This window comes from Acipenser ruthenus, chromosome 48 (assembly GCF_902713425.1).
Source record: "Acipenser ruthenus chromosome 48, fAciRut3.2 maternal haplotype, whole genome shotgun sequence".
Lineage (NCBI taxonomy): Eukaryota > Metazoa > Chordata > Actinopteri > Acipenseriformes > Acipenseridae > Acipenser > Acipenser ruthenus.
In genome coordinates this window covers 6,564,128-6,586,401 of record NC_081236.1, presented here as the reverse complement: position 1 = coordinate 6,586,401, position 22,274 = coordinate 6,564,128, and the positions used below count along the sequence as shown (strand labels likewise).

Genomic DNA, 22,274 nt, shown 5'->3' with positions numbered 1-22,274 from the left:
GTACTTACCACCCGGTGGAAATAAAAGACATCAGTGGTCAACAATCAAGGTAACTTCAATAACATTGTTTCTTATAATTTATTTTTTATCATTAGTGCAGCGCCCTCCCTATACTGTCCAACATTCCACCCTCAATTGTCGCCACAATTGTTCCTGGAACAGATTCCCATTTTATTTATGTAGCCACCTCACAGGTACAGCGTCGGAGGACAATGCAGCTCTGGGTAGCTTACAGGCAAGCCCGCAGGCGCCTGGCCAGACTACAGGGGTTGCTGGTGTGCAGTGAGCCGAGAACACCCTGGCCAACCTAAGCCCTCCTCACCTGGGCAACTCTCTGCCAATTGTGCGCCGCAGTGGAATAGCCTGGACTCAAAGCAGCGACAACCAGGCTATAGGGCACATCCTGCACTCCATGCGGACCGCCTTTGCCAGATGCACCACTCGGGAGCCCACCATTTTATTTATACTTGAATTTGTCCCATGTTATACAAAAATACAGTTTTCCACTAATTTCTTTGCCATCATTCCGAAACTGCACTAGCCTGCACAAGCAAGGCTAATTTATCTACCCCCCCCCCCCCCCCCGCCTGCATTTCACCTGAATCTGGCTGCAGCAGACTTAATTTGTGATGCAGTAAAAATGCAAACTAAACAGTATAAAAATGTGTTGAGTTCATGTAAATTTAAACATAGTATACAATTGCACTGCTTTTGAAATTCGGGAAGAGATCAGTAAAAAAGTTTTCAGTTATTATAAACAGTATTTAATTCTATTAAGTTAATAATTAAAATGTACACGTTATAGGCTATTATGCTACCAGAAAAACAGGCTAAATGGGATAAAGTCAATAACGCTATTGAAATGTGTTTTCTTAAATTATATATATTTTAAAGGAGGAAACTAACTACTGTATATGCATAAAGAACGTCATGTCCATACTGCTCTGTTCCATATTGACAGGCTGTATAGTACAAAATAATGTACAGTCTTTATTTCGCAGACTATTTGAAAAATAATTGAGAATAGTTAGCAATATATTATTGGTGTGTGCCTTTGTGGCAATGCGCCCCGCCCCTGTGTGCATTTGTGTGTTATGTGTTGTATGGTGCGTGTGTTAATGTTGGTGTATAGTCATTGGTACACGGGATATAAACGGGTCTGTGTTTCTCGTGTATTTAAAAATGTATAATTGTTTTTAGGCACGGGATTGCACATCACTGCACGTGCATTTAAAGTAAGTAATATGCGCGCACGAGGTTGCACGTAATTAATTCACGTGCTGGGATTCAAGTGAATAATTAATTAGTAATTGAATCCCAGCACAACAGTATAAATAGATGCACGTTTCATTCACTCTGGGTTGTGTGTTCAGGGCGAAAGAACGGGAGAACGAGAACGAGAACGTGAAAGTGAGCAATTGCTACGTGGTGCTGGAGGACCAGCACAGTACGTGTTTGTTTAGTGTTCGTCCCTGTTTGTTAGTGTGTTCGTTTTTGTTTGTCTCTTTATTTTGGCGTGAAGTGCCGTGCCCTGTGTTTTGTGTTACAACCTTTTTATTTTCTGTTCTGTTTATTAAATGCTGAGCGAAACCATTCGCTCAGCTCCACCAAAAACACCTCTTTGTCGTTTTATTTCCTTCTTCTGGTCTGACGCCACCCACTCCGGCTGTCTTTGTGACAGCCTTACAGGAAACATATTTTGTATTAGAGGCGTGGTCGCACCTCTATGTTAAGGTTGCAATGTTCTTTCCATTATAAGCCCCAATTTTGAGCAGCTCAAATATGATATGACAGATATGACATCATACATGACATCAGTAATGACGTCACTATTGACATACCTAGTCACATGGCAAATGCTCCACCAAGGCATAACAGGGGCGAGTTAAGGTTGAGTGCAACCTGAATATCCAATTTCCTGACTTTTGTGGTTTTGATCTGCAACCTTAACGTTATTTGAACAGGTTTTTTGTTACTGAATTATGTATTGTTCCAAAGTACATTTAAATAAATAAATAAAATGTGTAAATAAAGCATAAGGAAGAAAAAAAGCTTGCAGTCCCATTTTGACTTAAATGAAGGTAATTGTTTTGTAACTGTTAATAATGGTAATATAAGGAACATTTAATTGAGATTATTTTTCTTCCGCCTGTGTGCTAGTCTTGCTCTTTTTTAAGGTCTGTAGCTTCCTTGTGTTGCAGACCATATCCCACAGAGAAAAAAAAACACAACTTCAGTTACTTTATTCTTTTCATTCAGTTAAAAAAGTAGTTGAAAAACGTCTGCTACTATCGTGATAACACCGTGTAACAATTTTTTTTTTTTTTTTTTTGTTCCTGGGTAGTAAGTGTTATTTCCTAATTGCTTATGCCTCAAAAGTATAGAAAATGGCTATTATTCCCCACAAACTTTGCTTTTGTGACCAGGACAGTGATATTTTGAAATTTACCTATTTTCCAGAACATTCCAGATAGATTCAGTGCTGAGTAAACTTGGAGTAACTTCTAGAACTTTCTAGAACTTTCCAGTAATATAAATAGTAGTATAAATACAGGGGCCTTAAGCCCACCAGTTCAGTTTAGTTCCAGCTGCCTAAGTGGATACATATCTGCATTTTTCTGAGATGGCATCAAGGTCATAGGAGACTTCAAAATGGTGGCATTCCTGATGGGTCTCCAAGGCGGTTTTACCAAGTTTCCCTGCTATCTTTGCCTTTGGGACACCACAGGCGGGACTGGCCACAGCGGACTGAGTTCTCTGTGGGGAGGAACAACATCAAGTGGGAGCCACTGGTGGACCCCCAGAAGGTGCTGATGCCACCACTGCACATCAAATTGGGCCTTATGAAACAATTTGTCAGAGCTCTAGATAAGGAGTCGGCAGCCTTCAAGTACCTTCAAGACTTCTTCCCTAAGCTGTCTGAGGCAAAGGTCAAAGCCGATGTCTTCGTCGGACAACAGATAAAGAAGATCCTGGAGTGCAATGAATTCCCCAAGAAGCTCACTAGTAAGGAGAAAGCGGCTTGGCACAGCTTTGTCGCAGTGGTTCGGGGCTTCCTGGGAAATCACAAGGCCGAAAACTATGTGGAGCTGGTTGAGACTCTGGCGAAGAACTACAGCACAATGGACTGTAGGATGTCCCTCAAAGTCCATATCCTTGATGCTCATCTTGATAAATTCAAGGAGAACATGGGAGCGTAGTCGGAGGAGCAAGGCGAGCGCTTCCACCAGGATATACTGGACTTTGAACGCCGCTACCAAGGACAGTATAACGAGAACATGATGGGAGACTACATTTGGGGGCTGATTCGTGAAAGTGATTTACAGTATAATCGTAAATCTCGAAAAACTACTCACTTCTAAATCTTTTGTAGTCATTTTTGTATTACTTTAGTATAAATACATGTTAATTTGGATTCATATGTTGTTTTTTTCTGACTTTATGTGAAGGAAAAGACACAAATTCGCCCGTTTTCTCATTGGAAATAGGTAAATTTCAAAATATCACTGTCCTGGTCACAAAAGCAAAGTTTGTGGGGAATAATTGCCATTTTCTATACTTTTGAGGCATAAGCAATTAGGAAATAACACTTACTACCCAGGAACAAAAATTGTGTTACATAGTGTAATCAGTGTATGGTGAAAGAGTGTCTCACGACTATCGTGATAATCAGTGTATGGTGAAAGAGTGGCTCACGACTATCGTGATAATCAGTGTATGGTGAAAGAGTGTCTCACGACTATTGTGATAATCAGTGTATGGTGAAAGAGTGTCTCACGACTATCGTGATAATCAGTGTATGGTGAAAGAGTGGCTCACGACTATCGTGATAATCAGTGTATGGTGAAAGAGTGTCTCACGACTATTGTGATAATCAGTGTATGGTGAAAGAGTGTCTCACGACTATCGTGATAATCAGTGTATGGTGAAAGAGTGTCTCACGACTATTGTGATAATCAGTGTATGGTGAAAGAGTGGCTCACGACTATCGTGATAATCAGTGTATGGTGAAAGAGTGGCTCACGACTATCGTGATAATCAGTGTATGGTGAAAGAGTGGCTCACGACTATCGTGATAATCAGTGTATGGTGAAAGAGTGGCACACGACTATCGTGATAATCAGTGTATGGTGAAAGAGTGGCTCACGACTATCGTGATAATCAGTGTATGGTGAAAGAGTGGCTCACGACTATCGTGATAATCAGTGCATGGTGAAAGAGTGTCTCACGACTATCGTGATAATCAGTGTATGGTGAAAGAGTGGCTCACGACTATCGTGATAATCAGTGCATGGTGAAAGAGTGTCTCACGACTATCGTGATAATCAGTGTATGGTGAAAGAGTGGCTCACGACTATCGTGATAATCAGTGTATGGTGAAAGAGTGGCTCACGACTATCGTGATAATCAGTGCATGGTGAAAGAGTGTCTCACGACTATCGTGATAATCAGTGCATGGTGAAAGAGTGTCTCACGACTATCGTGATAATCAGTGTATGGTGAAAGAGTGTCTCACGACTATCGTGATAATCAGTGTATGGTGAAAGAGTGGCTCACGACTATCGTGATAATCAGTGCATGGTGAAAGAGTGTCTCACGACTATCGTGATAATCAGTGCATGGTGAAAGAGTGTCTCACGACTATCGTGATAATCAGTGTATGGTGAAAGAGTGGCTCACGACTATCGTGATAATCAGTGCATGGTGAAAGAGTGGCTCACGACTATCGTGATAATCAGTGTATGGTGAAAGAGTGTCTCACGACTATCGTGATAATCAGTGTATGGTGAAAGAGTGGCTCACGACTATCGTGATAATCAGTGCATGGTGAAAGAGTGTCTCACGACTATCGTGATAATCAGTGCATGGTGAAAGAGTGTCTCACGACTATCGTGATAATCAGTGCATGGTGAAAGAGTGTCTCACGACTATCGTGATAATCAGTGCATGGTGAAAGAGTGTCTCACGACTATCGTGATAATCAGTGCATGGTGAAAGAGTGGCTCACGACTATCGTGATAATCAGTGCATGGTGAAAGAGTGGCTCACGACTATCGTGATAATCAGTGTATGGTGAAAGAGTGGCTCACGACTATCGTGATAATCAGTGTATGGTGAAAGAGTGGCTCACGACTATCGTGATAATCAGTGTATGGTGAAAGAGTGGCTCACGACTATCGTGATAATCAGTGTATGGTGAAAGAGTGGCTCACGACTATCGTGATAATCAGTGTATGGTGAAAGAGTGGCTCACGACTATCGTGATAATCAGTGTATGGTGAAAGAGTGGCTCACGACTATCGTGATAATCAGTGTATGGTGAAAGAGTGGCTCACGACTATCGTGATAATCAGTGTATGGTGAAAGAGTGGCTCACGACTATCGTGATAATCAGTGTATGGTGAAAGAGTGGCTCACGACTATCGTGATAATCAGTGTATGGTGAAAGAGTGGCTCACGACTATCGTGATAATCAGTGTATGGTGAAAGAGTGGCTCACGACTATCGTGATAATCAGTGTATGGTGAAAGAGTGGCTCACGACTATCGTGATAATCAGTGTATGGTGAAAGAGTGGCTCACGACTATCATGATAATCAGTGTATGGTGAAAGAGTGGCTCACGACTATCGTGATAATCAGTGTATGGTGAAAGAGTGGCTCACGACTATCGTGATAATCAGTGTATGGTGAAAGAGTGGCTCACGACTATCGTGATAATCAGTGTATGGTGAAAGAGTGGCTCACGACTATCGTGATAATCAGTGTATGGTGAAAGAGTGGCTCACGACTATCGTGATAATCAGTGTATGGTGAAAGAGTGGCTCACGACTATCGTGATAATCAGTGTATGGTGAAAGAGTGGCTCACGACTATCGTGATAATCAGTGTATGGTGAAAGAGTGGCTCACGACTATCGTGATAATCAGTGTATGGTGAAAGAGTGGCTCACGACTATCGTGATAATCAGTGTATGGTGAAAGAGTGGCTCACGACTATCGTGATAATCAGTGTATGGTGAAAGAGTGGCTCACGACTATCGTGATAATCAGTGTATGGTGAAAGAGTGGCTCACGACTATCGTGATAATCAGTGTATGGTGAAAGAGTGGCTCACGACTATCGTGATAATCAGTGTATGGTGAAAGAGTGGCTCACGACTATCGTGATAATCAGTGTATGGTGAAAGAGTGGCTCACGACTATCGTGATAATCAGTGTATGGTGAAAGAGTGGCTCACGACTATCGTGATAATCAGTGTATGGTGAAAGAGTGGCTCACGACTATCGTGATAATCAGTGTATGGTGAAAGAGTGGCTCACGACTATCGTGATAATCAGTGTATGGTGAAAGAGTGGCTCACGACTATCGTGATAATCAGTGTATGGTGAAAGAGTGGCTCACGACTATCGTGATAATCAGTGTATGGTGAAAGAGTGGCTCACGACTATCGTGATAATCAGTGTATGGTGAAAGAGTGGTTCACGACTATCGTGATAATCAGTGTATGGTGAAAGAGTGGCTCACGACTATCGTGATAATCAGTGTATGGTGAAAGAGTGGCTCACGACTATCGTGATAATCAGTGCATGGTGAAAGAGTGTCTCACGACTATCGTGATAATCAGTGTATGGTGAAAGAGTGGCTCACGACTATCGTGATAATCAGTGCATGGTGAAAGAGTGTCTCACGACTATCGTGATAATCAGTGCATGGTGAAAGAGTGGCTCACGACTATCGTGATAATCAGTGTATGGTGAAAGAGTGGCTCACGACTATCGTGATAATCAGTGTATGGTGAAAGAGTGGCTCACGACTATCGTGATAATCAGTGTATGGTGAAAGAGTGGCTCACGACTATCGTGATAATCAGTGTATGGTGAAAGAGTGGCTCACGACTATCGTGATAATCAGTGTATGGTGAAAGAGTGGCTCACGACTATCGTGATAATCAGTGTATGGTGAAAGAGTGGTTCACGACTATCGTGATAATCAGTGTATGGTGAAAGAGTGTCTCACGACTATCGTGATAATCAGTGTATGGTGAAAGAGTGTCTCACGACTATCGTGATAATCAGTGTATGGTGAAAGAGTGGCTCACGACTATCGTGATAATCAGTGCATGGTGAAAGAGTGTCTCACGACTATCGTGATAATCAGTGCATGGTGAAAGAGTGTCTCACGACTATCGTGATAATCAGTGTATGGTGAAAGAGTGGCTCACGACTATCGTGATAATCAGTGTATGGTGAAAGAGTGGCTCACGACTATCGTGATAATCAGTGCATGGTGAAAGAGTGTCTCACGACTATCGTGATAATCAGTGCATGGTGAAAGAGTGTCTCACGACTATCGTGATAATCAGTGTATGGTGAAAGAGTGGCTCACGACTATCGTGATAATCAGTGTATGGTGAAAGAGTGGCTCACGACTATCGTGATAATCAGTGCATGGTGAAAGAGTGTCTCACGACTATCGTGATAATCAGTGCATGGTGAAAGAGTGGCTCACGACTATCGTGATAATCAGTGTATGGTGAAAGAGTGTCTCACGACTATCGTGATAATCAGTGCATGGTGAAAGAGTGGCTCACGACTATCGTGATAATCAGTGTATGGTGAAAGAGTGGCTCACGACTATCGTGATAATCAGTGTATGGTGAAAGAGTGGCTCACGACTATCATGGAAATTTACTATCGTTTCATCCCTAGTGTCAATGTGCCGTGTATTTCATTTCATCATTTTCATGGGGGGCTATTGGGGTAAACATGTTCAGAGTTCAGTTTTCTGTCTTTTTTCTGATTATTATTATTATTATTATTATTAGCATGGTTTTGTTAAAAATGAACTTTGTATTCTGCTTTACAGTACAATTTAAGAGTGTTAATATCTTCACTGTTCTTTCAATTATATTAAAACGTAACAAATAAACATTTGTGATTGATGTGTGTGCTGCTTGTGTTCCCTGCACAGACAGACACCTGCCCCCCATCCCACCAGTCCTCTACCTTCTATCTCTGACCGGCTTCATGTTACTGGGATTTCTCTGACTCTCAGACACATATCCTGCTGTCTTTTCAGATATTGTCAATACTTATTGAGAGGAATTTCAAGGAACCACAATTTAAAAAGAACTATAATTATTGTGTTTCATTTTAAAAGAGTCTCATTTGAAGTGCCTTGTATAATTCCTTCACATCGTTCATGTACCAAATGTAAACCATTAATTATAATCAACCAATCAATAAATAAAAAATAATGATAAATAGAGAGACAGAAATAGAAACAGGTAGTTAGGTATTCTCACTATATAGGTAGATAAATATCAGGAGGAATTTCTTCTAACTTGGCTTGTGTTTTTTTATTTTATTGTGCTTAAAAAACACAAGCCAAGTTAATAGAAACAATTGGGACAACCTTGTCCCCCAATGCTTTGACAGTTGTGCCTGTTTGCTTTGTGCTGGGTAAGGTTGCCCCAATGGTTTCTTGAAACTTGTATTTTTGATATCTCTATTTTAAATGGCTGGGCACTTTTGATAACTTGGCATTTTTTCACTTTTCCAATGTGTTTTTGTTTCAGATATATTTCATGGCACATTAATTAACGCAAAATGTGCAAAAAATTATTGCTTGTAAAATGTTCTTGTTTTACAGTAGGCCCTACCTGTGGTTAGCAGTTATCAGATAGTGTTGAGTTATTATCTTGCTTAATAATATTAGTGCTACGATTCAAGGTGTCGCAAGAGGGGGAGAGGCAGAGATTTGCATGCACGGTATGTTTTTAAATGCGAGTTGAAACCTGCAATATAGCTTTAAGTTTGAAGTTTAAAATCAGTTGTCTGTCCACCTACTCAAAATAAACAGACCCAGTATGTATGCAATATTAAACTGTTGGGTTTAGTTGCAATATTTCCCAGCAGACCCGGCGTCTGTTGGAGACCAGCGTATGTAAACTCTCAAATACTGCAGCTATAATTAACAAGCCAGCTAACACCATTGTAACAACGACATACAGTGGTGATCAAACAACAACCTTCCAGCAACGTTGTGTGTTAGCAGGGAAATAGCATTGTGGAAGGGTGGTGGGAAATTCACCGACACAAGGAGACAGTACTTTATTTGTAATGCCGCTCAGATGCACTGATTTAGTTCGTCCAGCAGACGGCGCTGTTGTCCGTGGACTGGATACTGACAACAGTAACCAGAAGCACGGTGTTTACCAATACAGGCAGTAATACGCATGTGTCAGAGAGTCAGTCCAGGTCTCCCCTGTTACAAGCATGTAGCAGTTTTATATTCACACAAAATGGTTCTTTTGTTTCTATAACGTGCACATTAGTTAACAATGTAAAATAAACAAGCACAGCAATCATTTGTATAGCAAAAACAAAAGAGCATCTAACGCTGTTATCAAAACAAATATAATGGAAACAGTTGTCACAATCACTTTAAACTTATTGTATAACGCCACTGTAATGCAAACCTGTTTTGGTTTTTACTTATTCTTTAGTAAACAAGGACAAACAGAGAAAAATAAACAAGCAACACACGAATCTGTAATGCAAAACTGATTTTCATCCAATACTGTTAATGCGAAAAAAAATAACCACTAAAGCAGCATTGTTTAGATCGGATGTCAGAATACTCAAAAAGCTTCAAACATCTGAAATCACGCACATTTAAATACACTGGTTCAGCAGGCCTGCTCGGGGCCTCGGAATTGAGTTTTGCATGGGGCTCCCATGGAGCTCCCTCTGAACACCTGAGTGAGATGTTCAGAGTCGCAGTGTTTATGGAGTCCCTGGTACCATCACAGTACTTCACTGTATCATTTTATGAAACTCGTGACATTTCTGAGCTGCGCATGACTTCAGAATTCCCCACACAGGGCCTATTTATTTATTTATTTTTTCTCTGTGTTCTGTATGTCACGCACAAGATGTCTTTAACCGAGTGCAGTACCAGAGATCATGTTTTAAAATGAAAATACATGACTGATAAAAAAAAAAAAAAACAAGCTACAATCACATTAAACTCCACCGGTAACACTTTGAAGAAACTGCCTCATTGCCCTGGTCTTTGTTAAAACAGCATCATTTACAGGTGCTTCTTTAACAGCTTTCAGAGAGCACATATCTTTCCTGTCTATCTTTCCATCTCTATTGTTGAGATTATCTGGGTTCTTTATGTGAAGAATGGACGACTGTAGGCAGTCAGGATTTAGAGATGAAGAAGGGTTCATTTTTTTTTTGCTTTTATATATCAGTGTAGGCAAATAAGCAAATAAGACCATTCTGAAAAAGCTTAGAATGCATTCAAAATGATATCCATGTACACCCATATATGCCAAAAAAATATTAAATATATCACATTTCAAACTGATGTTATATGAAACACTTTATTTTATGATAACTTTTTTTTCTGTTCCCAATAAAGAAATTATTTCTGAATCCTTCAGGACTGCGTTGTGTTTCCTGTGTCGGCTGCTACAGAAAATTTCAAACAAACAACTTCCCATGACACAGAGCTGTTGATATTAGTCCATTTTCACATATATGCAATGAAGTTTTCGTTGTAGTGATATCAAAACCTATTTTTAAAGGGTTAAGGATCATGAAACCACTAAAACTTGATAATAAATTACCGAGTGCCAGCAGTGCCCAAGTACAATTCCCGTGTAGGCGGGACACTTGCTTCAGATTCCTACATACTCAGTACAAACACCCGATCAGTGTTTATGACATCACCAGCAAAGGTACAGCAGGGACAATGGCTTCAACAGGTAAAGGAACATCAACTGGACTCGCTGGTAAGAAAATCTTATATATATATTTCTCCTATGCATGTCTTACGAATAATTTTTTTTTAAAAAAACACTTGTAAATAAATATTCTTAACTGCATGCATAAGTTCTGCCTAAAAAAAAAAGCCTTATCAAACAAGGATTAGAGGCACGGGAACGAATTTCAAACTGAAAAGAGGGGGTGGGGGGTATTTTTTAATGATTTTTAAATGTATAGAAAATAATCATTTTTGTGCATTTCATAATCATATGCACAGACCAAACAAGTGAGTTTTATAAGGAATAACACAGTGGCACAAATAGTAAAAAATGTAATTTTTGAGTAAAAAATGCAATTTTTCTGTAGCCTAACATTAAAAACCAACAAGACAACGCATTAATAACTACTCTGCAAAAAAGATGTACATAAATACAATGCAACGACCTGCTTAGATGTCTTATTAAAATACTGATATACAAATACAATATATTAATCTTCGGCACTATAACGCTTTAATTCTGTTCGACACGTTATGTCACTTCCCAAACTGAACAATTGTATACCATTGCGCTGTATTGTTTGCAATATGTACATTGTAACCTATTCAAAAACGAGAAGCACCTAAATATTTGCAACAGCTGTAGAAACAATATGACAATAGACACGATGTGTGAGTCTTTTTAGACTCATTGTGCCGAGTAACCAATTTTTAAGGTATCTCAAACTTTGGTCTATTAACAACAATTAATAAAGTTTTCTTCATATTTTTGGTTCAAAACAACGACACCCACCATTAAAAAAGGCAACGAATACTGTAGGTTACAATTTTAAAAATAAAATAAACAAAACATTTAAAATTCCTTAATGACTGAATGTCCCTTATTGAGTTCTTACCGAAAACATCAAATATCACTTACAGAAAGCCATTAGCTACTAAAAAAAAAGAAAAAAAACTAACACGAATTCCAAACAGTGCACCTGGAAATGATTGTGCGCTTCTGTATGGCAGTGAGGCGCGTTGCCTCGGCTGTAATAGTTACAAAGCTAATAAAAAAAGTACATGACAGAGAAGCACTAAAAATACAGAGCTTTGAAGATTTCTTCTTTGGTTTAATTCCATTAAAAGTGGCATACAGAACGTTTGGTCTTACTATAGTAAAAGGAAACGCACAGGTAGTTTAATGGTTTGTTTATTGTGAAATGTATTGACATAGGTTCAAAGTGAATCCTTTATTCTCTACTGTTTTAAATGTGTTTCTGGAAGTTACTGAGATTTACTTTGAATGCCCTCCGACGTTGTTAAGCACAGTTATCATATCGAAACCAGCTGTTAGCACAGTAAACGCTGTCTTACATGACAGCGCATGGTGCTGATACTCGAATAAGCTATGAATGCCCGCCTTTGCATTTCAATGCCTAACATTAATTGGTTGAAACACTAAATTCCGGCACCCAGACGGCAATACTAATTGGTTGATAGTTGAATCATGTCTGTGGAAATGGTCATTCATAAAGTAAAGTTCACGAAATTCCCTGGTGATGTTAATAACAATAATGAAAAGTTAACGACAACGGCGGGTCGCACCGGCACAGCCCTTCTCCCTCGGCAAGCACCCCTGCTTCCCGCGCCCTTGACTAGGATCTCCCGCCGATAGGGTTGAACCCACTTTTGAAATCAATATAATGCCCACTTTTACCTACAAAAAAACCAAAACAAAAAAAAAAAACAATAATACGTTTTGTGACAAACAAAGTTTTATTAGTTAATAATTCTGTCAATACAGGTTGATTAAAAGGATTTGTGAAACGTTTTCGTTTTTTTTTTCAGAAATGTAAAGTTTAGGGTCTATTATAAAATCATGTCAAAAAAATGTTTCAAACAGCCCGAAAAATGGGGCAAACCTGCACGTCAAATCTGCATATTTTTCGGACACACTTGGCTATCATCGGCGTGTGACGTATATGAAGTCCTACACATGAGCTACCTGCCGCAATTACCATTGACTTAAGTGGGAGGCGTGGAGCCAAAGTGAAGACTTGGGGTTAATACGCTGTGATGTTTGCTTTCGTAGCAGTTGTTATCTCTGAAGTCACTGTCATGACTCACTCGCCTGTAATAGTTTTCACTTTTCAAAGCTGACTTTTGTTAATCATTCCAGTTACAACAAAAGTATGTGTTGTGGATTTTTAGTTAGGATGAAACGTACTGTGCTCCTGCCGTCAAAAAAAACAAAAAAAAAAACAGAATACCTTTGAATGATTTCCCTACAGTATATAGTTAAAAACGGCCATCTACTACTGCTACACAACATTAAAACGTGTTTTAACTGTACAGTGCATTTCACACATATCGTTTACAAATCTGATGTGTTACTTATTTAAACAAAATAAAAACAACATACTTTGATATAGTATACTAATGTAATAATAAGTTATTTCTCTCTATCAGAATCCACCTGGCATTATCTGTGCCTGCCGAATCCTAACTGAATCCAAAATTCAACCCTGCTGTCACATCCCACTGGTCTATAGTAAGGAAAGAGTAGAGGTGAAAGGTCATTGTGTGATTAAACAAAGAAATGTCCCTTGAATCAGGCATCCTAATCGAGATCACAGATTCTACTGATTAGGATTGTTTCTGTTTAATCAGGCAGCCACACTGACTGTCTGCACCACACAGCAATATGAATAGCTTCCTCTTTTCAAAGACACACCTGAAAGAAATAGAGGCGGTGGTATTAATAGTTATACCTGTGAAGTCTGGATTTTGCCCTGTCGCTGTTGTTCTTTACTGCAGGGTGTGTCCCAACCCAGTCCCTCTGAGTGTTTGTATTGTTTTGTACTGGTATGGTTGATGATGTACTGTTTGAACCGGACCTACCTATTCTGTGCCGGTGAATCGTTACGCCACTATTTCAAACCCAGGCCTCTCATCTCTGTGGGGAAGTGATTCTTATTTATTATTTGAGACCGGTGAGAAAGCCGGTCTTATAGTGTTTAGTTGGCATGGATGGGGTAAATCCCCATCCCTATGAACCTTGTGGGAATGTGGCTGGAGCCTTGAAAAGGTAATTGTTTGATTAATGGGTAATTAAGGCTCCAGCCACAGAATACAAAAGGACCTACCCCGGGCTCATAAAGGAGGAGAGCTTAGGAAAACGACGGTAGAGCGAGAGAGAATGCTACCACGATTGTGAGATTCAAATGTACTCATTTTTTGTAACCTACAGTTAGTGTTTGTGTTTGTTTTGTTTTGCCCAATGTGCCCTTTTCTTTTGTGTTTTTGTCAAAGTGTTTTATTTAAAGATTTAATCAATATATTGCTGCTGCAGTTTAAGCCCCGTACCTCTCTTTGTTTTTGTGCTGCTTCCTGGACGCTGACGTCACCACCTAGGCCACCCAAAGCCATCCTTGCCACAGGAAGTAATCAGCTCTTTTTTGTTTTGCAGCGTCTAGTAAGCAGGGGCAGGACCAGGGCAGGTCCTCTGAGCTGAGGGTGGTGCTGCTTGGGAAGACAGGAGATGGGAAGAGTGCCTCTGGAAACACCATCCTGGGCAGTAAGGAGTTTGAATCTAAAATCAGCTCCTCCTCAACAACAAGGAAGTGTGAGAAGAAAACCTCTGTCGTTGCTGGGAGAACGGTTTCTGTGATCGACACTCCAGGAATCTTCAACACAGATCTCTCTGAAGACGAGGTTAAAGAGGAGATTGCGCGATGCATCTCCCTGTGCTCCCCGGGACCCCACGTGTTCCTCCTGGTGATGCCGGTGGGGCGATACACGGAGCACAAGCGCAAAACAGTGCAGGAAATCCAGAAGATGTTTAGTGAGGAAGTTATGAGGTTCACCATCATTCTCTTCACTAGAGCGAATGAACTAAAAAAGGACAAGACTATCGAGGAGTACATTCAGAGAGGTAGCCAGGAGCTCCGAGAGCTGGTTAGAAAGTGCGGGGGGTATCACGCCTTCAACAATAAAAACAAGGAGGATCGCACCCAGGTCACTGCGCTGCTGGAGAAAATAGAGAGCATGGTGGCTCTGAACGGAGGCAGCCACTACACTGATGAGATGTACCAGCAGGCAGAAACAGCGATCAAACAAGAGCAGGTTAGTAAAGGAATAAGCAGAGAAGAGGCTGAAAATTCCAACAGCTTCATTAGGAGATTGACGACCGTACTGACAGGCGCGGCAGTGGGAGCTGGTCTGGGGATCTTATTGGGAGGGGGGCTAGCATGTATTGCAGGTGGGGCAGCAGTGGTACCAGGGGCAGTGACGTTAGGGGTATTAGGGGGAGTAGTTGGAGCGTCAATTGGATCAGAAGCATCAGGGCCAGGCGATGCAGTACAGAGAGTGATCAAAGCAATAGCAGACATAAAACAGGAAGCAGTCGACACAATGAAAACAGTAGCTGTGCCTGAACACCGCAAGCAACAATAGAAGCAACATGTGCAGCCTAATGCAAGCTTACCATGGCGGATTTATCATACTGCTGCTTACCCCATGGTTTAAACACACTTTCACTACTGTACTATACTGTACCATGGGAATGAGACATCATAAGAAATGTTTACTATGGTTAACTATTGTAAGAGGTTCCATTTCTTCTGAAAAATAATTAATCTTCTTCAGGTAAACAAAATAGTTTATTCAGGAATCAAAATGCAAACAGGAACAAAGAATCCAAGGTGACACACCAGTGATCTCACACACACGTGTCAGCTGATGGTGTTCTGAGCTGCATCAGTGGAGATGTTAGTTACTTCTGAGCTGTGCTTTCATGGCATCAGAGACGTTGTTTTCTTTCTGAGTCGGCATGATGCAGAGATGTTGGTTTCTGAGCTGCATCAGTGGAGATGTTAGTTACTTCTGAGCTGAGCTTTCATGGCATCAGAGACGTTGTTTTCTTTCTGAGTTGGCATGATGCAGAGATGTTGGTTTCTGAGCTGCATCAGTGGAGATGTTCGTTTCTGGGCTGAGCTGACCAAAGAAATTCAGCACGGCGATACAGCTAGCTTAAGTAATTTCCTTGACAGAGTACAACATGGAGAACCAGTGCAGTGAATTCTCATTGAATTCCACATTCCAGTTTGAACCGCTTCCTCAGGTGGAGATCAGTGTGTCTGGCAGACATGAAGTGAAAGAGAGGTGATCATTAGTAATGATGGGTTTGTTAAACTGGGCTTCCATGTCTTTGGATGGATGTTTTTATTTACATGTGTTTCTATTTTCAAATCAGTTAAAATATCTAGAATATATAGGTGGAATACAATTTTAAGAGCCAAGTAACGAGTTATTTTTCAGTTTTAATTTCTCATCTGAAAACATTCAATAGTTTGACAATTCAGTGAATTCACCCGAACTATAAACAGCAATGATACAACTGCATCTCTCTCTTGGTTTTTGTTTCTGGTTACATTTTAATTTCAGCTTTTCAGCAACAAGATAAAATGTAACCTTGTTTTGTTTCAATGTGCTTGTGTATTTTGTTTAATCAGATAAAATGGAATCAAATGTATTTTCATCGGGGCTGTCTGGGTAAACATGTTAAGAGTTCAAAGTGTTGTGTGTCTTTTTTTCTTCTTCTTCTTCTTAGCACAGTTTTGTTAAATTAACTTTGTATTGTGCTTTATAGTACAATTGAAGTGTTAATGTTTTCACTTTTCTTCCAATTCTATTAAAATGTAATAAATAAACATGTCTGATTGGTGTGTTTGCTGCTTGTGTTCCCTGCACAGACAGACACCTGCCCCCCTTACCACACATCTCTGTGCTTTACAATGCTTCCCTATGCTTTACCAGACCTCTGTGTTTTCAATGCTTCCCTATGCTTTACCAGACCTCTCTGTGTTTTACAATGCTTCCCTATGCTTTACCACACCTCTCTGTGCTTTACAATGCTTCCCTATGCTTTACCATACCTCTCTGTGCTTTACAATGCTTCCCTATGCTTTACCACACCTCTCTGTGCTTTACAATGCTTCCCTATGCTTTACCATACCTCTCTGTGCTTTACAATGCTTCCCTATGCTTTACCACACCTCTCTGTGTTTTACAATGCTTCCCTATGCTTTACCATACCTCTCTGTGCTTTACAATGCTTCCCTATGCTTTACCATACCTCTCTGTGCTTTACAATGCTTCCCTATGCTTTACCACACCTCTCTGTGCTTTACAATGCTTCCCTATGCTTTACCAGACCTCTGTGTTTTACAATGCTTCCCTATGCTTTGCCAGACCTCTCTGTGTTTTACAATGCTTCCCTATGCTTTACCACACCTCTCTGTGCTTTACAATGCTTCCCTATGCTTTACCATACCTCTCTGTGCTTTACAATGCTTCCCTATGCTTTACCAGACCTCTCTGTGCTTTACAATGCTTCCCTGTGCTTTACCACACCTCTCTGTGCTTTACAATGCTTCCCTGTGCTTTACCACACCTCTCTGTGCTTTACAATGCTTCCCTGTGCTTTACCACACCTCTCTGTGCTTTACAATGCTTCCCTATGCTTTACCACACCTCTCTGTGTTTTACAATGCTTCCCTATGCTTTACCACATCTCTCTGCTTTACAATGCTGCCTTATGCTTTACCACACATCTCTGTGCTTTACAATGCTTCCCTGTGCTTTACCATACCTCTCTGTGCTTTACAATGCTTCCCTATGCTTTACCACACCTCTCTGTGTTTTACAATGCTTCCCTATGCTTTACCACACCTCTCTGTGATTTACAATGCTTCCCTATGCTTTACCATACCTCTCTGTGCTTTACAATGCTTCCCTGTGCTTTACCACACCTCTCTGTGCTTTACAATGCTTCCCTATGCTTTACCAGACCTCTGTGTTTTACAATGCTTCCCTATGCTTTACCAGACCTCTCTGTGTTTTACAATGCTTCCCTATGCTTTACCACACCTCTCTGTGCTTTACAATGCTTCCCTATGCTTTACCATACCTCTCTGCTTTACAATGCTTCCCTATGCTTTACCAGACCTCTCTGTGCTTTACAATGCTTCCCTGTGCTTTACCACACCTCTCTGTGCTTTACAATGCTTCCCTGTGCTTTACCACACCTCTCTGTGCTTTACAATGCTTCCCTATGCTTTACCACACCTCTCTGTGCTTTACAATGCTTCCCTATGCTTTACCACACCTCTCTGCTTTACAATGCTGCCCTATGCTTTACCACACCTCTCTGTGCTTTACAATGCTTCCCTGTGCTTTACCATACCTCTGTGTTTTACAATGCTTCTCTATGCTTTACCACACCTGTGTTTTACAATGCTTCCCTATGCTTTACCACATCTCTCTGTGCTTTCCAATGCTTCCCTATGCTTTACCAGACCTCGCTGTGTTTTACAATGCTTCCCTATGCTTTACCAGACCTCTCTGTGCTTTACAATGCTTCCCTATGCTTTATCACACCTCTCTGTGCTTTACAATGCTTCCCTATGCTTTACCACACCTCTCTGTGCTTTACAATGCTTCCCTATGCTTTATCACACCTCTCTGTGCAATACAATGCTTCCCTATGCTTTACCAGACCTCTCTGCTTTACAATGCTGCCCTATGCTTTACCACACCTCTCTGTGCTTTACAATGCTTCCCTGTGCTTTACCATACCTCTGTGTTTTACAATGCTTCTCTATGCTTTACCACACCTCTGTGTTTTACAATGCTTCCCTATGCTTTACCACATCTCTCTGTGCTTTCCAATGCTTCCCTATGCTTTACCAGACCTCGCTGTGTTTTACAATGCTTCCCTATGCTTTACCAGACCTCTCTGTGCTTTACAATGCTTCCCTATGCTTTATCACACCTCTCTGTGCTTTACAATGCTTCCCTATGCTTTACCACACCTCTCTGTGCTTTACAATGCTTCCCTATGCTTTATCACACCTCTCTGTGCAATACAATGCTTCCCTATGCTTTACCACACCCCTCTGTGCTTTACAATGCTTCCCTATGCTTTACCAGACCTCTCTGTGCTTTACAATGCTTCCCTATGCTTTACCAGACCTCTCTGTGCTTTACAATGCTTCCCTATGCTTTACCACACCTCTGTGTTTTACAATGCTTCCCTATGCTTTACCACACCTCTGTGTTTTACAATGCTTCCCTATGCTTTATCACACCTCTGTGCTTTACAATTGTCACATGTTTTTTGGCTTGTATTTGATTTGTTGTAATTAACTTGCAGTATAGTATTTTATGCTATAGAGTACATCTCTCTAAGTGTCACAATTCATTTCCTTTGTTTAGCTAATCTCAGGGTTGTGGCATCTGTGTTTACAGTAAGCGTGGGTTTGCAGAGTTATTCCCAAGAGGTCATTAACATATGACTCAAAATGAAACTGTGAGTATTTACTTAAAGGTAGAATAGGAGCAGAACACATACAACTGGATTCTAACAATGTAAATACCTATCAATACTACAAGTGTGAGCCCATTTGCTAAAATAGCTTCCATAGCAGAGACTGAAGTTACGTTCTTACAACTCTTACCTGATTTGATTAGCACAGCACGGATACCTCTGTGTCTGTATATCTAAAAGCGATCTGTCTCTTCCTTAAGTTCTTGTAAGCCCTGTGGGGCAATGTGCCCGCCCTTGTGTGTATATTGATGTTTGTTATGTCTTGTGTGTTAATGCTGGTGTATAGTCATTGGTACACTGGATATAAATGGGTCTGTGTAGCACATGTGATATAAAATGTATATTTGTATTTAGGCGCGAGGATTGCACATCACTTCACGTGCAGGTAAAATGTAAGAATATGTGAGCATGGGGGAATGCACTTAATTCACATGCCGATGTACCGAGACTCCAATTGAATGATTGATTAGCAATCGAGTCTCGGTAGAGCTGCATAAAGGAGCACAGTTTCACTCATTCGGGGCTGGGGGTTCATGAGTGGAGAACGGGGGAGAGAAAGGAGAGAACAATATAATTAAAGCAACAACTGCTAAATGTGCTGGAACAGCCAGTACGATACATACTTGTTTATCTGTTTGGTTTGTCCACAGTTTTTGTCTGTCTGTTTTAGTTTGGTTATTGTGCCGTTTTGTTTGGTCTGTGTTTCTGTTTTGTTTAATCTTTTATTCTAGTCTGTGTTTCTTCCGGGGTCTGACGTCATCCACCAAAGCCATTCTGTGACACCCTGTTACAGCCAGGAATCTTCTATCTAGGCTCCCGATGATGTAGTCTGTGCTCTTCAGATTTAAAAAAAGGACTTTTCAGTCCCCACATGTTCCTTCAACTGTTTAAACTATCTACATTTATCAGCTCTTGAATTGCCCTGATATCAAACTATACTGTGCTTTTGTATTTGCCCTTACTAGGACTGAAGTCATTGTATTTTGTATCTTGCTCTTAATTGAACTGTAATTGATGTATCTTGTATTATAACTGAAGTGATTGTATCTTGCTTTTAATTGAACTGTAATTCCTGATGTATTTTATTTATACACAACTGTAAGTTGCCCTGGATAAGGGCGTCTGCTAAGAAATAAATAATAATAATAATACATCAGCAGTACACGAAAAACAAAATATAAAACGACCTGACCTTGCTGTTCTGAATGTACTGGATCATTGTATAATAACCTGCTCACGTCTGCATCAAGCCACACTGCTATGTCCAAAATCACTGTTCTGGAGCATCTTTTTGAGCCAAAACAAGTTGCCATCCACATGTAGGCAAAGGAAAAGCTCCCCTGTGCTGGCGCTCTATCAGTCCGTGTGGAAGCACTGTAGTCTGTGTGACAAACAGATGGTCCATCTAATTTTCCGCAAGGAAGGTGCTTCTACCTTCTTTTGTGTAGCAGGCATTTTTCACATGGTGCATGTTTCCTTTGCATGTATACAATGCTTCATTGGGCATGCACCAGTACACGTTGAGAGCAGATTGTGTGCAGCATAATTCATGTGATCACAAAATATCCTGGTTGGCTAACATAAATGTTAGCATTGGCGCGAGATTCAGGGGGAGGGAGTTAAGGTTGCTTAATTAATGTCTATCAGTACTAATTCCCTATTTAAGGCACCATCTTACACACTTCCTCTGCCTAGTGTTTCGCTTTGTAGCAAACGCTCAGATGCCGTCACTCGTGCTTCAGCAGAAACTCTTCAAATATCGAAACACTGCAGGCCACTTCTCTGCTCAGCGTTGTCAACATTATCAATTATTTTTCCTACCTGCTCCAGTGATTCTTCTCATCATTCAGCCTTGGCTGCAGGAACTCCAACGCCAGTCTCTCCTGCTCCATTAACGATACGGCTGAACAACGGTGTTCAAACACAGCTCAATTTCTCAACTGTATCCGTGTTTCATTCCAAAAAAACAACAAAAAAAAACTGTCTCTCTGCTAAAACTTTCAAGGCTCCGCCGACAAGACTGCGACATTCCTGTTGTCCTCAGTGATTATCCTATTTACATCTAGTGCGAAGCTCTGTGTCTTTACCCCTCGACTGCAATCAAGCCCTTCTGTGATAAGGAAGGAAAACGTTCACACCACGTGGCTACCAAGTGTTTCCACCCAGAGTTCTGCAGCAGTGATTGACATCTTGTTCCTCCAATCAGTGACGTAGTATACCTTTGTCTATTGCCCCTCCCTTTGCGGTTTAGAGTTAATGTCGTTGTTTTCTGATTTGCTATTTTCTTTTCCAATTTGTCGTTGTTTTGCACTTCAGGGCCACCATAATTTAGAAGTGTACGAAGCTGTCAAAATGAGAACAAAGAAAAGAAACATGACAGTTCCATTACTTGTACAGCACTAGGGTTCCATTACTTGTATAACACTAGGGTTAGGGGTAGGGCACTACATACCCTTTAATTCTCAATAGGATTGAAATAATGACACAAACACAAACATTATTGTCAGTTTAGACAGACACACAGATTAGACAGCAGTGATATACTGAGCTTTGACTGGGGGAAAAATAGGACTAAGTCATTGTATTTTGTATCTTGCTCTCAATTGAACTGTAATTGATGTATCTTGTATTATAACTGAAGTGATTGTATCTTGCTCTTAATTGAACTGTAATTCCTGATGTATTTTATTTGTACACAACTGTAAGTCGTCCTGGATAAGGGCGTCTGCTAAGAAATAAATAATAATAAATAATAATAATATTAGCAGTATTATTACTATTAGCAGTTTTATTAGTATTAGCAGTACTATTAGCAGTATCATTATGATTATTATTATTTATTTCTTTGCAGACGCCCTTATCCAGGGTGACTTACAGTCATAGACAAAAATACATTTCAAGAATCAGTACAATAAATAATAATAATAATAATAATAATAATAATAATAATAATAATAGAAGAAAACAGTAAAAGTGGCCCAACCCTATGAAGCCCCACTGGTGCTCACGGCTCAGATCTCATGTAACTGCCTGGGACAGGATTTGTATAAAGGAAGGTGCTTTGCATGCCTGTGCCTGCCTCACTGCTCCAAACACTTTAAGACACACAGTATTGATGAGTCAC

General features: G+C 40.5%; 1 protein-coding gene across 1 annotated transcript; it reads left to right on the top strand.

Moving 5' to 3' along the window:
- Positions 1–10,721: 10,721 nt before the first annotated feature.
- LOC117962779 (GTPase IMAP family member 4-like) lies at positions 10,722–16,472 on the top strand. Its single transcript, XM_034916525.2, has 2 exons — positions 10,722–10,807; positions 14,231–16,472. Exons 1-2 carry the CDS (start codon positions 10,768–10,770, stop codon positions 15,214–15,216), a joined length of 1,026 nt encoding a protein of 341 aa, XP_034772416.1. The 5' UTR covers positions 10,722–10,767; the 3' UTR covers positions 15,217–16,472.
- The last annotated feature ends 5,802 nt before the right edge of the window (positions 16,473–22,274 follow it).

What these genes read in the sequence shown, in the direction of transcription:
- LOC117962779 (XM_034916525.2), top strand. Translation starts at nt 10,768, where the DNA reads ATGGCTTCAACAGGTAAAGGAACATCAACTGGACTCGCTG. An exon ending in AACATCAACTGGACTCGCTG is followed by an intron (nt 10,808 to 14,230) that starts GTAAGAAAATCT and finishes TTTGTTTTGCAG; the next exon opens with CGTCTAGTAAGCAGGGGCAG.